A 17,500-nucleotide genomic window follows, 5' to 3' on the forward strand; every position below is an offset into this window, starting at 1 on the left:
GCGGGAAGAACGAGCCTGTCCTCAGTGTCATGGGGCTCGCGTGTCGATCGGCGTGAGACAATCCTTCCCTTTTTTCCAGATTTGCATGTTGAGTTAGCTAAATCTTGGAACAAGCCCTATTCTTCTCGTGTCTTTGAGCCCGCGACGTCTATTTATTTGACAATTGTTGGTGCAAAGGCACAGGGCTATACGATGATGCCCCAGGTTGAAGAGACGCTCGTGGGCTATCTCTCCCCTGGCAGCGCATCATCATTAAAAAAGCCTGCGCTTCCCTCCGGACCGTGCAGAATCACATCCACTCTGGCAGGAAAGCTTTTCAGGCGGTGGGTCAGGCCGGTGTTATTGGCTCACCAGGCTGACCAGCTTAAAGAGCTGGGCACGAGCGAGGGAAATGTCAGTGGTGTTTTCTGAGCTGCGCCGTGCCACAGACCTGTCTCTCCGCACGACCAAGCAAATGGCCCATGCCATCAGCCGTTCTATGGGTGCTATGGTCGCTACGTGACATCTGTGGCTGAACCTCACTGGCATCAAGGACAAAGATAAAGTTTTTCGCCTGCCGGTCTATTTGGCGATTCAGTCCACACTGTAGTCAGTAGATTCAGGGAGGCTAAAAAACACGAGGAAGCGTTTGATAAATTCCTCCCTCGCCGTGCCCAGGTGTTGGGGTCCGTCGCCACCCAGCCCCAACCAGGTCCAGCTTCTGAAGAACGTGAAGCTCAGAAACAGAGCGTAGCGAGTCAGTAGAGACTTGGGACCGGGGCGCCGCGCTCCACCAGCTAAAAAGAAGCTTGAAGCTTTTGCGCCCAGGGCCGAGAGGGTGTGCGTAAAAATACGAGCTACTTCTCTAAACCCCACAGGGGGCAGCGGTTTCCAGCGAAACGTTTAATGCTCAGTTGACTCCTGCTGTTTTTCAGGACACGAGACATTTAACATTCCCCCATCAACAAGACACTGAGTCTTTCGGCACTACGTCAAAATTAATACCCCTTTCAGAGAAGTTGGCAGCGTGGAAGCTACTGGCAAATGTATCTCCTTGGGTATTTTTTTTTGGCGTTTTCAACTTTTATTATGATAGGACAGTTAATTGACAGGAAGCGAAATTGGAGGGAGAGAGAGGCAATAGAGAGACAATTTGAATTAGTCGCCCATTTGAACCACTAGAGTCAGCGCATGAGGGATTCTGACTCTAAAAATGGTTTTCCTTATGGCTATCTTGCGGCCGCCACAAAGCAGACTGTCGCAGTGGGCGAGGAATGCTATCGCCCTAGCCCAGCGGTTCTCAAACTAGGGTTGGGCGGTATTAGGTAATATCATATACCGCGGGGTCTTAAATAATATATAAATATAATTTATTTAATGCCTAAAAATGCTTATGTGTGGTTGTCATCAAGTGACAGTGTGGAGGATAAAGAGAGAGAGAGAGAGAGAAGGGAGAGGCGGTAAATACTGACGAGGCAATTTGTAAATTGTGCAATAAAAAGGTGAACGCGAGAGATGGAAACACCTCTAACCTAATGTCGCATCTCCGAAACAACCACCCACTCACTGCTGCGAGGATGCATTAAATAAGCGCATTAGTTCATATATGTTAAAATATTATAATGTTATTTTTTTCATCTATGTTGATAATGAAAAGTAAACAGCACGAGTAAGATGGGATGCATCGGGAGTCAGACATTTTGACCACTTAATTAAGTTTCATTTTGTAAAAGGCCTTTCTTTAAAGTGAATTTCGTTTTGTATAAATTGTATCTTAATTTTAATAAATTTGTCATCAACCAATTGCCTGGATTTAATAAATAAGAATCAAATAGCAGACAATATCATGATGTGATCGTGCGCTGGCGCGCCGCGGTCACTTGCATTGAAATCTCATCATAAATTAACTGAAACTCAGTGTATGCCTCACAGACATGACAGATAGGCCTATATCTAAATAAAGCTTGAAATTTCATTAAACGAAACAATTCAAAACCAAAAGAAATAGGCCACTCGCTGATTATTTAATCCATGATGTGCATTTCTCTCTATGCGCGTTCATACGGAGATGGCGATGGAGTGTGTGTGTATGTGTATGAGTGTGTGAGTCTGTATGTATATGAGTGTGTGTGTGTGAGTTTGTGTGCGTGTATGACTGTGAGTATGTGTGTGTGTGTGTGTGTGTGTGTGTGTGTCGAAACCGCTCTCAATGCCTCATTTGCCCTCAGACCCAGATGTTTGTGATCTTTTCCACTGTTGAGACGTTCAGTGGTCTCTGCTCCATTAGCTGTGTCATGCAGCGCTCCGGCGTGTTAAATATAGCTGTGTGTGTGTTTCACAATCAGACCAAACAAAGGAACAGGGAATTCAGACATGAAAACAAGCAGGGCGTTTCAGGGCTTGATTAACTCTTGTTTTCATGCTTGATGTTGAACGGCAGAGAAATTCCAGCGCTGCTTTAAACTTCCAGTGGCCGAGAGAGAGAGTGTGTGTGTGTGAGAGAGAGAGAGGGGAGAGAGAGAGAGGGGAGAGAGAGTGAGAGAGAGAGAGATACCGATGAGCAGATAAAGAATAAAGTGATGGTTACGCTGGTAGTGATTAACGTCAGATACAGATAAAGCTGATGTGGGCGAGAGACATTCAGCTTCAGTAACAGTCTGTCTCTCACAGCATGAGAAGTTCTTCTTCTGTCCTTGAGCCGTGTAATAGTGAATGCTCCGCTGATTACCACGGTACAGCTACAACAGCTACACTTTAACAATAATTTAATAGCATTTCTGAAGGTCAATGTTCATTTCTGTTCTAAAATATTGTACGTTTGTAATATTAAAAGTTGAGTGTATTAAATGAACAGTTTCTGGATGATCCTTGAGCGTTTAAAATGTCTAGTTTAAAATAAAAAAATCTTGGTTATGTGAACGTTACAGTTTTTCTCGATTGTTTACACACATTTTCTGGTACTTGAGACACAATGACCACAACATGCAACTCATTCACCAACCCCCTGAACCAATCCTGCTAAACTACAAGCACAATTCCTGCTTTACACTCAGATTGCAGTTCTAAAACACACCTTTTTCAAAACACTACACACAATTCTCTGCTTTTGGCACAATTTTCATGCAGAAAATCTCTTGTTTTCAGAAGGAACACACTGCCATTCAAATATGCACACTGACTCATCACATGGGCAAACACCCGTCACACAGTTTTACAATTAGCAATCAGAGCTTTAGCATGAAAGGGCAACAGGTGAGCTCTTCAACAGGTGAGCTCTTCAATGGAGCAATGGATGCCAACATTGGATATTTTTTTTATTTTATTTTTTTACTGTAACTGTATACAGTCAATTCTTCTGTTGTTTTGTATGTAGACCACTGTATAACTTTGTGTTGGTTGGGATGTACACTGTGTACATTGTTTTTGTGGGAAAAATAAAATATATTTGTTACCGTGTATTTGTGTGTTCTGAGTATAAAAACAATATTCTCAAATATTTTACAACACACTTATGTATGTACTGTCTGTAGTAAGTGTAACACTGAACAAAAAAAGGCCTAAGTCATTATGATGAATGGAGAAGAAGTGTTTTGCATTCATCATAGTGTTTTACATTGAGCACATTAGTGTTCAACTGGTTCTTATAAATGTCTATTCATATGATGGTTTGTGTGTGTCATTTGAAAACAAAATACCATTTTGAGAAGAAATAACATTGTTTTGAATGTAAAGTTTCATTTTGCAGGAGAATTGAGGGGTTTTGCCCATTGTGTGTGTGTTTTTGGATTTGTGTGTAGAGTTCTGAGAATATGAGGCATGCTTTCAGAAAATGTGTGTAAACAATCGAGAAAAACTGTAAAGGAACATTCCATTGTATCATTCTTCAAACATTATGGAAATGTTACTTTTGAATGTTCTGAAACAAGTAGTAACATTTAAAAACATTAGACACAACGTATAAATAATGTTTTAAGATCATTATTAGACACCAGACAACTTTGAACAAACGTTCTATTAATGTTCCTGAGTGTGAGTGTTGTGAGTTGTGAGTGTTGTGAGTTGTGAGAGTTGTGAGTTGTGAGTGTTGTGAGTTGTGAGTGTTGTGAGTGTTGTGAGTTGTGAGTGTTATGAGTTGTGAGTGTTGTGAGTGTTGTGAGTTATGAGTTGTGAGTTGTGAGTTGTGAGTGTTGTGAGTTGTGAGAGTTGTGAGTTGTGAGTGTTGTGAGTTGTGAGTGTTGTGAGTGTTGTGAGTTGTGAGTGTTATGAGTTGTGAGTGTTGTGAGTGTTGTGAGTTATGAGTTGTGAGTTGTGAGTTGTGAGTGTTGTGAGTGTTGTGAGTTGTGAGTGTTGTGAGTTGTGAGTGTTGTGAGTGTTGTGAGTTGTGAGTGTTATGAGTTGTGAGTGTTGTGAGTTGTGAGTGTTGTGAGTGTTGTGAGTTGTGTGAGTTGTGAGTGTTGTGAGTTATGAGTGTTGTGAGTTATGAGTGTTGTGAGTTGTGAGTGTTGTGAGTTGTGAGTGTTGTGAGTTGTGAGTGTTATGAGTTGTGAGTGTTGTGAGTTGTGAGTGTTGTGAGTTGTGAGTGTTATGAGTTGTGAGTTGTGAGTGTTGTGAGTTGTGAATGTTGTGAGTGTTGTGAGTGTTGTGAGTTGTAAGTTGTGAGTGTTATGAATTGTGAGTTGTGAGTTGTGAGTGTTGTGAGTGTTGTGATTTGTGAGTGTTATGAGTTGTGAGTGTTATGAGTTGTGAGTTGTGAGTGTTGTGAGCTGTGAATGTTGTGAGTGTTGTGAGTGTTGTGATTTGTGAGTTGTGAGTTGTGAGTGTTATGAGTTGTGAGTGTTGTGAGTTGTGAGTGTTGTGAGTTGTGAGTGTTATGAGTTGTGAGTGTTGTGAGTTGTGAGTGTTGTGAGTTGTGATTGTTATGAGTTGTGAGTTGTGAGTTGTGAGTGTTATGAGTTGTGAGTGTTGTGAGTTGTGAGTGTTGTGAGTGTTGTGAGTTGTAAGTTGTGAGTGTTGAGTTGTGAGTTGTGAGTGTTGTGAGTTGTGAGTGTTATGAGTTGTGAGTGTTGTGAGTGTTGTGAGTTATGAGTTGTGAGTTGTGAGTTGTGAGTGTTGTGAGTGTTGTGAGTTGTGAGTGTTGTGAGTTGTGAGTTGTGAGTTGTGAGTTGTGAGTGTTGTGAGTTGTGAGTGTTGTGAGTGTTGTGAGTTGTGAGTGTTGTGAGTTGTGAGTGTTGTGAGTTGTGAGTGTTGCGAGTGTTGTGAGTGTTGTGAGTTGTGAGTGTTGTGAGTTGTGAGTGTTGTGAGTTGTGAGTGCTGTGAGTTGTGAGTGTTGAGAGCTGTGAGTTGTGAGTTGTTCACTCACAGTGACGGGCAGATCTCCAGCGCCGGCGCTCAGCGAGCGGTTGATGGTGCAGTGGAACAGCTGATCGTTATGGAAGGTGATGTCACAGAGGTCTGAGCCAATCGTCACAGAGTATTCGTCCAGTGTCAGGTCCAGCTCGCTCGGCCCTTTCTGACACACAAACACAACCACCGTTACTGTATGTGTAGATATGAGAGTGTGTGTGTGTGATGGTAAATATATAAATAGTGTAAGTGGATGAGGATTTTGTTCAGTATTTCACAGTGGAAATAGAAATCAAGTGATTGACAGAATCGCAGCTGATTATGACATGAACAACTAAACATCCTCTGATAATTAAGCACACACTTTGAAGGCAAACACACAGACACTGTTTCAGCTCTTTATCCTTCCTTCCTTCCTCTCCCATTCTTTAGGAGAGAATGAAAATAACACTCCCTCTTCCTGTCTGACTCTCAGAGACTCTCAGTGTCCTGCAACAGATCTGGACTCTCCCCAGTGTGTGTGTGTGTGTGTGTGTGTGTGTGTGTGTGTGTAAGAGAGCAATGCTCAACTACTTTAATTATTACAGACCATAGGGTATGTGCACAGGGTACTCGCACTGCGACGTTTGGGGGACGCCTCAGCGTGACTGATGACTGAAGTATTCACGGCAAACATATTGGCCGGCGACAGCCATGACATCACCACTAGTGCGACCAGGAAGTATAAGAGAACATGTCATCCTCTTTTCGTCTTCAGGGACTGTTTTGCTGGTACTGTGAAGATATCATGGCGCTAACAAGCGCTTCAGGAAGTGTGCCGACCCGTGTCCAAGATTCTTGACACCTGGTGACACTCACGACCTGTGTGTGTTCTGTCTCGGTCCTTGAGGGGTCCGCGTGCGCAAACTGCAAGCGTTTGTCAGTTAAAATGCTCCGCTCTCGTCTGTCTCTCTTCTCGAGGGAAGAACAGTTGTCTGCACCCCGCGGTTCTGGTCCTGCTTGCTTAGAGGCGGAGAGGAGACTGAGATCGTGGGGATCTCAGATGGAGCTTGCCGACAAGTTTGAAAGAGGTGTAAATCTCTCATGCTCTTCGGTGACTGACGAGGGTGAGCTGTCAGGTGCATCCTCTGGTCCAGCGGCCAGTGCTCAGCGGGCTTCGAGCCGAGGCGAGCAGGAGGAGGCTGACACGGGTGAAGATGCTGTAATGGCTGAACCTGCGAGCCCTGCGTATGCTGAGCTGGTGGAGGTGATGGAGCGTGCCACCGCTAGGCTTGAGTGGCCATGGCAGCGCGCCAGAGGCCCACCAGCTCAGCCCAGCTCACCCACCCACCCACACACACACACACACACACACACACACACACACACACACAGCTATAACCCGCCAGCTCCCGTGAGCCTTACATTCCACTCCATCTCCACTTTGAGGTCAAGAAGGCATGGAAGAACCTGTATTCTTCTCGCATTCACTGCTTCCAGCATTCCAACTATGAGAATGTGGAGGGTATGGGTATGGGTAACGGGGGAGACATCGACACAGAGCTCTGGCCCTGCCATCTAGACCTCTGAAAACAACCTCACGTCTAAATGACAGGGCATACGCGATGGCGGGTCAAACTAGTGCTGCGCTGCACACAAGAGTTTGATATATCTAAACTGAGCTGTTTTTACACATGGATTTGTTGTGCAACAAAGACCACATTGGCGTGAGTGTGGCAGGCCTCCTTTTCTTTGAGAGTCTTCCTGCTGAGGCCTCCGCTCCCCATCTGTCTCTGGCGCCATATGTCTCTAGTTCGAGACTGTGGTCAGGTTCACTTTTGAGAGAGCGCTCATAGAGCTGAACAACATGCTTACTGGCATTGACATGCTCAGGTCGAGCTAACGTTACTCCTCTCATTCTAGAGAGTCATTTAGCAGAGTATGTTGCTCCCTAGAGCCCCTACACAAGCCCGAGCACATGCCCAAGATATCCTCGGATGTTAGCTCTGAACCGAAGAGCCTCCTGAGAATCGGGCTGCTCTAAATACAGATGCCAGCAGCCCCTGAAGAAGGTGGCTGGTCGCTGAGTGTGTCACCCTGGGCTATGGAAACTAAAATGTCACCAGTGATTTATGTAAGCAGTCTGGTTCATGAACCTGCACTCAGAGCTATATGTATTTTTTTGTGGGTCGTTGGCCCTCTCTGGGCCTCCTGTACAGTAAGCGCCTCAGGTCGAGTGGGTGTAAAACCTCCTAACAGCGTTTTGTTAGAAGCTCCATAGAGCTCTGAGTTCAGCATTGTGTGATGAGGCCCTGCAAGAGTCTCCATGATGTTTCCAAGAAACGTAGATCGTACTCCCCTCGTTTTAAGAGGGTCATAATGCAGAGTACTTCACCTCTGGTCGAATCATAGCAGGCCTCCACAGGGTTTTTGGCCTCTAAATTCCCAGAAAGCAGGAGATGTTTGTAAAGCCTCCCTGAAACGACCAGGTTACCCCAGATATAAACATTAGTACTCCACTTTATTTTAAGGTCATTATGCTGAGTAGATCGCCTGCTGCCAGATTGTTAAGGCTATATGGATATTGTAGGCTTCCTCTCATCTGAGAGTCGTCATGATGAGGCCTCCATCCTCCAGAGTTCTATGCAAACAGATTCGTCTTTGCATAGAGAAGAGGCCTCTCTCTCTCAAAAAAGAGAGTTGTTCTTTAGGCCCTTCACTCCCTGAGCTCTGTGTTGGGTATGTCTAAGTTTAGCTGTTTTCCACATGGTAAGAGATAACACTAGAAACTCTCTGCTGTGAGTATGGCAAGCCTTCTCTTCCTTAAGAGTCATCCTGCTGAGGCCTCCGCTCCCCATAGCCCTGTGAAGGAGATATCTGTCTCTGGTTAGAGACTGTGGTCAGGTACATGCTTCAAAGAAAACAGGTTGTTGGCTTCAGCTGATAAAGCATGTTAGCCTCCCTGGTACAGGGGTTGACACTGGTCCCCCTGAAAGTAGCAGGCTAGGGCCCAATAGGTCTGGGCCGTACTCCCTTAAAGGAACCCCTCTAAGTTGGGTTGTGGTGTCCAGGCCTTTGAGCTGGCTCTGGGTCAAGTCAATCTTGTAAGATCACAAATGTGCTTCCTCATTAAACATGAAGCCCGGGCAGTGGCCGTAGGCTTACCCTAACCTGAGGCATCCAGTAGGGGGGATTTAACTCTGAGTTAATGTGTTCATGCTTGCAGCACAGCCATGATTGGCATACATCCCCTCAGCATGGCAGTGTGGGTATTTCGTTCTCCAAAGTGTCTCAGGATGCAGTGTCCCATGCCCTTGTCTCGTCACACACAATCACACACACACAATCACACACACACTCACGTTGATGACGAGGATGAGCGGCTCTCCAGTGTGATGTTTGATGAGCTTCTCCTTGTTGGCGGTGTAGAACTGTGGATCCTCCACGTAGTCGAAGCGAAAGTGTTCAGCGAGAGGCTCCTGGTCCTCGTCCAGCCCTCGATCCCCTGAAGAACCCGCTCCTCTGTACAGCACCTGGTTCAGGTAGAAGAGAGCCCTGGCCTGCTGGGATTGAGCCGCTGCCGGAGACTGACACACCATGAGAGTGGACGACACACACGAGCAGTTCTGCAGAAAACACACATTCATGTTCACTGATATCAGATGATGAGCTGATCTGATCTGAATAATGACTCTATCATCTTCTGTAGAGCTGCTGAATCTGATGACGTTTGCATCATTGATTCTGTTGTTTTCTTGTCAATAAAAGGCATTATTTCTCACCGTCTGTCCGATTCCAGTCACCTCCATCATGGCTGACTGCACCAGACCAAAGCCGTAACCCGTGACCGAGATCCTGCGACCACCACTGACACCATCAGGAATACAGAGGAACAGATCTATGTGAGACTGTATTGTGCACAGTATGCAATATCAAGCCCAGCTAACCAAAGTAAGAATGTCCATCTCTAATGTAGGGAATGAAGCGGATATGACATCCAGCACAGTTTTCCTCCTGACTCACACACTTGACAGTGATCAGCACTTGAGCGGTCCTGTAGTATGTCGTACCTGAGGAAGCTCTTGCTGGGTGTGATCTGACTGATCGTGGGGTTTTTCTCATAGGTGAAGGTGAAACTGGGCGAAGTGCTGAGGCAGGGCTGGCCGTCGTACACCACACACACAGACACGTTCTCTGCCAGCGCGGCGGGAGGCATCACACACCCGATCACTTCACTCGATCGCCTGCAAACACACATGCGAAAACATAACATTTAGAAAACATAACATTTGAACTGTACTTTGGCTTTGTTTAAGGATTGTAAGATGTGTATCATTACACCCATCACTGAAACATGAGACGAACACACACTCACATGTAGATGCTGCAGTCTTGAGTGGTGTTGATCCTGACGCTGACGGTGGATCCAGCGTCCAGGAATCGTCCTCTGATGGTGAGTCTGGTTCCTCCAGCGAGAGGCCCATGTGGCGGGGAGAACTCCAGCAGTCTGGGCTCCTGTGCACGAGCAACACTTACTCAAAGACCACACAACTAACTGAGCTTCTATAGATGTGCACGAGGAACACTTACTCAAAGACCACACAACTAACTGAGCTTCTATAGATGTGCACGAGGAACACTTACTCAAAGACCACACAACTAACTGAGCTTCTATAGATGTGCATGAGCAACACTTACTCAAAGACCACACAACTAACTGAGCTTCTATAGATGTGCACGAGGAACACTTACTCAAAGACCACACAACTAACTGAGCTTGTGTAGAGCAAGATCTCATCAGGTAGGAGCTGGGAAACCATCTTGGACCAACAACAAATCAGCTTTAGCCAGAGGAGCAACTGAACCAGTGAATCAACTAGAAATGCTACTATGTTCCAAAGACCACTTAAGCTGTGTTTTCCACAAGCGGCAACCTTCCTGTCTCTCTCTTGAATCCAACACTGAAGTGACTTCAACTGCAGTTCATCGACTGGCCACTAGAGACAGGCTCCAGAAGAGTGTCAATCCCATAAACCCCCATGTTAAAATGGCCAACTTTACGGCAGAGAAAACATGTTTACAGTCTGGTTCTAAAAGTGGTTTTGGTCTATAAAGCTAATTTTGCCCTTCATGAAAACTGTGCGGGGGGTGAATTATTTTATAACTCATCCGTTTAAATGATATAAAACCTTAAAGTTCTGCATAATTAAGGGCATGGCCACTTGAGTGACAGGTGGACTGCGCTGATGTCACTGCTAGCCGTTTGTCTGCTGTCTGTTAGCGTCACGTCACCTCAGCTAATCCGCCATGCTGCACATTTCTGTTTATCCGGGAGTGACGCTGCCAAGATGGCGACGGCCGGCTCCGCCCACTTAGGGCTTCAAATGAGATCTTCAAAAACACTACAGGTGACTCACGGACACTACGCCCATACTTTTTTACAGTCTCAGGAAGGTGTGGTAATAGTAAGTTATAGGTAGCAGCACATATAAATATTCATATTCCAGAATGTTAAAGAGCTAAAGCTGTTGACAAAGTCCGAGTGCAGCGGCATCGATCATATAAACTCTTCTGGAAGGTTAGTTTAAATTAGCATGTCATTCAGAAGTAATGTGGTATGTAGAGTGAATGTCAGAATACACAACACACACACACACACACACTCCACTCAGACCATGCCATCACTTCCTGTCGAGGCGAGGATGTTAGAGCGTAAGTGTGTGTTGCTCAGACAGGTGCTTCCTGAGCTAAAGGTTTGAGGAAGGAGCTTTGGAGGAGGAATGATTCCTCAGGGAATGACCTGGACTTTCCTTGTTTATAATTTCTGTAGTTCTGCTCCAGCTCCATTTCCCACCTAAACCAGTCCTCCGTCTGTAGCTTAATGTTTGATCCATTATGAATTATGAATAGAATTCCACTCTTTGCAAAGATACTCACTGTGTTTGGATCATAGTTGTTACTAGTTGGTCCAAAAATACGTTTTGCTATTGTTCCCATTAAGTTATGAAAACGTTATTTCTGAATGTTCTCTGACCGTTCAAAGCGTCCAGTTTAATGTTTTTAAAAACGTTTTTTCTTAGTTATGTGAACGTTAAGGGAACATTTCATTGTATTATTCTTCAAACATTATTGGAACTTTACTTTTGAATATTCTCTGAAGGTTCTCAAAAAAAAAAAAAGATTAACGACTGTCTGAAACGTTCCATGAACGTCGTATTTAATGTTTTTGTTCTGATGTTTTGAGACCATTATTAAAGAACTTTGAGCAAACGTTCTATTAACGTTACAGGAAGAACTTTCAGAAAGCCTTGCACACATTCGGAGAACGTTCCCCATTCACTGGAATAATCTGCTAAGCAGCACCAAATCACACTCTTATCTCTCAATGCCATGATATCCCATGATATACGCTGTATCTCTCAATGCCATGAGAACATGACATCGGCCCAGAAACTCTCAGACAAAACAAACCCTTCCTGAAGTTCACAACCATTTACAGCGAATCAAGCTGATCTCGAGAGTGTGTTGTGTTTGCTCTCAGTTATTTGAGTTCATGCATTCAAACACGCCATCATGTCACACACTCGTGGGAGAACGTGTTCTGTATCTGTTAGCCGTCGAGGCGAGGGTGGAGTAAAGCACAGCGAAGGGCGTGATGGGAAAATCCGTCAGGAGGAAGACAGAAGGGTGAATGAGGGAAGAAACATGATCAAATGACTGAGGCCTGTACGCACCACAAACGAGAACACGTCCTTCGAAACACCCACTGCGTTACCGGCCACGCTCACCATCACATGATCACTCATCGTTTCCGATGATGCACCAGTCTTACAAACCAACCTGCAACAACACACACACACCTGACGTCAGCCGGCGGGTCATGACACAAAACACGGCCCATAAAAGTTACTGGAAAGTTTTTCTGAAACGTTTAAAGTTGGACATTCGTCAAACATTTTTAAATGTTACTTTTTTCAGAACATTCAAACGTAACATTCCCATAATGATTGAAGAATGATACAATGAAAGTTTCCCTTAATGTTCAAATAACAAAGACATTTTTAAAACATTTTATGTCATGCTATTAAGGATTTGTGTTTGTGTTTGCCTGTGTGTGTGTGTGTGTGTGTGTGTGTATGTATGTGTGTATGAGTGTGTGTGTAGGTGTGTGTGTGTGTGTGTGTGTGTGTGAGTGTGGTGTGTGCGTGCGCGTATGTGTGTGTATGACTGTGTGTGTGTGTGTGTGTGTGTGGTTACCTGACTGAAACAGTGTAGTGTTGTATGTAACAGGGCACTTCCCCGATGGAGACATTGACGTGATCCGCTCGGTGTCCCAGATTCCTGCCCTGAACCGTGAGCAGCGTCCCACCCATCAGAGGTCCCGTCAGCGGCTCGATCTGCAGCACACACACACACGCACACACACACGCACACACATGGAGGAATGACAGGGATTCAGATTAACAGCATGTACAATCCACATACTCTCCGTTTTACACACACACACACACACACACACACACACACACACACACACACACACACACACACACACACACACACACACACTAATGTACAGTCAAGTAAGACTCCCTTGAAAAAGAGATTTTGAATCTCAATGGGATTATTTCCTGGTAAAATAAAGGTAATTAAAAAAATAAATAAAATAAGTGCTCGTAATAATTTACATTAACAATATTTCTGAAAGAAGCCTGTTCTGCTCACCAAGGCTGTATCTATTTTATCAAAAATACAGTAGGTAGAAATGTGAAATATTATTACATTTTAAAACAGCGTGCCATTCACAAACAACACCGGACAAAGGAACAGAAGGGCTTATATACACAAGATAACCAACTGAATACAAACAGGTGTTGTCTAATCAATGAGTAACCAAGAGACTAACTAGTGGCGGGACAGCGAGAACACTAACTAGTGGCGGGACAGCGAGAACACTAACTAGTGGCGGGACATTGAGAACACTAACTAGTGGCGGGACATTGAGAACACTAACTAGTGGCGGGACATTGAGAACACTAACTAGTGGCGGGACAGTGAGAACACTAACTAGTGGCGGGACATTGAGAACACTAACTAGTGGCGGGACACTGAGAACACTAACTAGTGGTGGGACAGTGAGAACACTAACTAGTGGCGGGACAGCGAGAACACTAACTAGTGGCGGGACAAACTAGTGGTGGGACAGTGAGAACACTAACTAGTGGCGGGACAGCGAGAACACTAACTAGTGGCGGGACAAACTAGTGGTGGGACAGTGAGAACACTAACTAGTGGCGGGACAGCGAGAACACTAACTAGTGGCGGGACAAACTAGTGGCGGGAACTAACTAGTGGCGGGACAGCGAGAACACTAACTAGTGGTGGGACAGTGAGAACACTAACTAGTGGTGGGACAGTGAGAACACTAACTAGTGGCGGGACAGCGAGAACACTAACTAGTGGCGGGACAAACTAGTGGTGGGACAGTGAGAACACTAACTAGTGGTGGGACAGTGAGAACACTAACTAGTGGCGGGACAGCGAGAACACTAACTAGTGGCGGGACAAACTAGTGGTGGGACAGTGAGAACACTAACTAGTGGCGGGACAGCGAGAACACTAACTAGTGGCGGGACAAACTATGGCGGGACACTGAGAACACTAACTAGTGGTGGGACAGTGAGAACACTAACTAGTGGCGGGACAGCGAGAACACTAACTAGTGGCGGGACAAACTAGTGGTGGGACAGTGAGAACACTAACTAGTGGCGGGACAGCGAGAACACTAACTAGTGGCGGGACAAACTAGTGGCGGGACAAACTAGTGGCGGGAACTAACTAGTGGTGGGACAGCGAGAACACTAACTAGTGGCTGGACAAACTAGTGGCGGGAACTAACTAGTGGCGGGACAGCGAGAACACTAACTAGTGGCTGGACAAACTAGTGGCGGGAACTAACTAGTGGCGGGACAGCGAGAACACTAACTAGTGGCTGGACAAACTAGTGGCGGGAACTAACTAGTGGCGGGACAGTGAGAACACTAACTAGTGATGTCAAGTCCGATTCATTTCCCTGAACTGGTTCAAAAACCAAATCATCGGTTCCTTACGTCATCCAGCAATGACAGCACGACACATTTATTTTCTAACAACTCAGTTCCATGTAATATCAATGAAACATTCAAATAAAGTCATTTGTGTCAATGGATTTTGAAAGATTTAAATAAAAAGTTATTTGTGTCAATGCATATTGCAGATTATTGCCTTTCATCCTCTTAGCCTAAGTTAATGCTAGGCTATTCGTGTTCAGTTTAATTCGCGGATCCTGTATGTCGGATATGACGGACCACCAACATCTTGGATAAGATTCCTAAAGGTTTTGCACCTCCAGCACACATTACAGACATGCATAAACGTGGATATGTTCTACATGTATAAAGTATATAGAAAGAATAAAGTCTTTTAAACTCATTGATTTCACTTAACAACTTAACCATAATCTGAATGCATCTTTAATCTTGTTGTAAAGTGTGGCTTTTTGTTTCTGTGGTCTAAACCGAGTCCGGAGTGACACACACACACACACACACACACGTTCCTCAACAGTGTTCGCAGTGAGAGGGAAGTGAGGGAGGAGAGGGAAGTGAAACAAGCCAAACTTGTGCGGTTCACATGAGCACTGATGACTCCACATTCTGTCCATACACACACATTTACAATCTGATGATGCATTATGCAAGTCTTCATTATGATCACAATCTGCATTATGTCAATATAAAATGTTCTATAAACTCTTGGTATGATGCCAGAGCCACAGTAATGCTGTCATTCTCACTGACGAGTGTGTGGTTGTGTAATATTGTAAATAGTGTAAATTGCTCATCACTTTTGACCAATAGTTTGCGCTGTTGCTAAATGGATGTTGTGTGGTCAGTGTGAGGAGACAACCACACACACAGATTGATGTCAATATGCCAAAGAATCCGCTTGGCACTACGCCATCAACTGTGTTGATGTGTCATTAGAGAATGGCTCAGTCAGTCAAAAAGCTTTTGATATCTTTTGGCCAGCATGTGTGAAGACGATCTGAGCCGATATTGGGGGAAATCAGACCTATGGTCTAGGTCAGAGGTCTTCGATCCTGCTCCTGGAGAGCCACTGTCCTGCAAAGTTTAGTTCCAATCCTAATCAAACATCCTAAATAGACTCAAGGAATCTGTTTAAACCAATTTCATTAAAATAGGCAAAAATAATCAGTAGCTATTCGCAATTTTTGATATTTCATTTAAAATTTTGACCACAAGGTAGCGCTGTACCGAAACTTTTTGAGTACGTATGATGGCACACAGAGTTTTGTAACAATACGCTAATTTATAAAATACAGCATTTTATGACAAAATTCAAAATGGCCGATGCCTAAAATGGCCGATATTGGAAAGTTGGGTTTTTTCTCGTATGCTGCACTGAATTTAAAGAGACCAGTTTTATGATTTTATGATATAAAATGATTAATTTTATGATTCATATCTCCAGACCAGCAGGTGGCGCTGCGCTGAAACACTGCACGTAGCCTCAGGTCATGCTTGTGATGACATGCACTAAGACTGGTCTCAATCCACTAAAGCATTGTAGAGATATAACCTCCTGTCCAATATGGCGTGCTAGTTGTGGAAATCTTCACGCGTTATTTGAGAATGGTTGGGTTTATCATAAAGCTTGGTCTGAAGATGATCTGAGACAATTTTGGAGACCGAATTTCACAAACCACAAAAGTAGGATGTGTAAAGAATCATCTGCAAATTTAAAACGTGTAAAACAGCAGTTCTCTGAAGGCCTGCAAACACTCCTGAGCTCATAATTATCACTGAACTGTGTAATGAGTCTCAGTTCACGTCATTTACCTGCTGTTGTCTTCATTTACACTCCTTACCGAAGTGAGAGACGGAGACACAAAGAGAAAGTGTGAAATAGAGGACAGAAATCACAGGCTGTTTTTAAACATATTCAAATGCAGAAAATAAGTTTGAGGCAAAACTAGGACACTGGCGGTTTGTCCCGGGCGCTTCGCTCACACACACTCCAGACTGAACTCATTCATCATGCTTTACACAGACTTCTCTTTCTACAAGGCATTTGTCCATTGTGCTTCATGCACTGCAGCCACAAACATCAACAGACACATACACATTTCATCCAGCCAATATAAAGTCGCATAACCTGCTAGCCTACAGGTACAGGAAAGCAAGATTTGAGAGTTTTGGGAAAGAATTGCAAAATGCATCTTGTGTTACTGGGTGAATTTTGTCCATGAAAGGTGTTTTCTGTCATTTATGGAAGCTTGTTTTCCACTTCCATACTCTACTCTGAGAAACTGTAGAAAGTAAGTGATAACTGTCCCAGCTGGTTAACATGGACACCTAGATGAACATAACTTCAGAGCTGCTGCGAGTGATTTTGGTGAAATGAAAGCAGAAGGAGGTCGACGAGTGTTTGCTCAGCGGATCCGTTCTGAACCTTTGCTCTACATCTGAGAACTCTTGCAACACAAGCCACAAGCCAAGCACAGTCACTCCATTACTTCTCTGTTCTCCTGTCTGCGGATCAGCAGGATCTCTGCCTCATCTCTGTGTCATCATGAACTGCTCAGGGAATGTGGGTCAGAAGCACTATAGCGTATTATACTGTACTGTATACAGTATTATACTGTGTTGTAAAGTCATGGTTGTTTACGTCTTTGTGCCCAAACCAATCCCAAGACACTGGTTATAGAACAACAGAATGAAAAACTGATGGTTTATAGTTGCAGCTTATGGTGCAGCTTACCAACCTAAAAAATATGACTAAACTTGACCATGTGACCTGTGCCACATGAGACAGCAGTTTATAGTCCTTGAGCGCTGGAGTTTTTGGTTTCCTTGATGTGTGCGCTCAGATATCGAGATAAATGTTTCACGAGTTCATATTGAGCTGCCTCTCACTTCCGCTTGCAGACTTTAGCATATTCTGAGCAGAATTCACACATTGTGAGGCTTCTTCTGAAACATTTCAAGTCAGTCTTTATTTACTCAACCTGCCGTTGCTCTTGAGCCATATGGCCTTCGTTCCTTGCTTAAATCTTAAATTATGTTTTGTTTCTTGCGCAGAATATGAAAGGAGGTCACAGCTTCAGAACAACGCCAGGCTGAGTCAATATTGACTG

The 17,500-nt window shown here is 44.4% G+C and overlaps 1 protein-coding gene across 1 annotated transcript in view; it reads right to left on the minus strand.

Moving 5' to 3' along the window:
- Positions 1–17,500, minus strand: part of plxnd1 (plexin D1) — an 83,949-nt gene that overhangs the window by 29,607 nt on the left and 36,842 nt on the right. Inside the window, exons 13-19 of the mRNA XM_084087773.1 lie at positions 12,559–12,698; positions 12,036–12,141; positions 9,677–9,816; positions 9,372–9,545; positions 9,084–9,168; positions 8,664–8,927; positions 5,339–5,488 (exon numbers count right to left, since the gene is read on the minus strand). Of these exons, the coding sequence (XP_083943899.1) occupies positions 5,339–5,488; positions 8,664–8,927; positions 9,084–9,168; positions 9,372–9,545; positions 9,677–9,816; positions 12,036–12,141; positions 12,559–12,698 (1,059 nt within the window). The remainder of the gene's footprint in view (positions 1–5,338; positions 5,489–8,663; positions 8,928–9,083; positions 9,169–9,371; positions 9,546–9,676; positions 9,817–12,035; positions 12,142–12,558; positions 12,699–17,500) is intronic.

The sequence above is a fragment of the Abramis brama genome, assembly GCF_963993115.1.
Source record: "Abramis brama genome assembly, chromosome: 16".
Lineage (NCBI taxonomy): Eukaryota > Metazoa > Chordata > Actinopteri > Cypriniformes > Leuciscidae > Abramis > Abramis brama.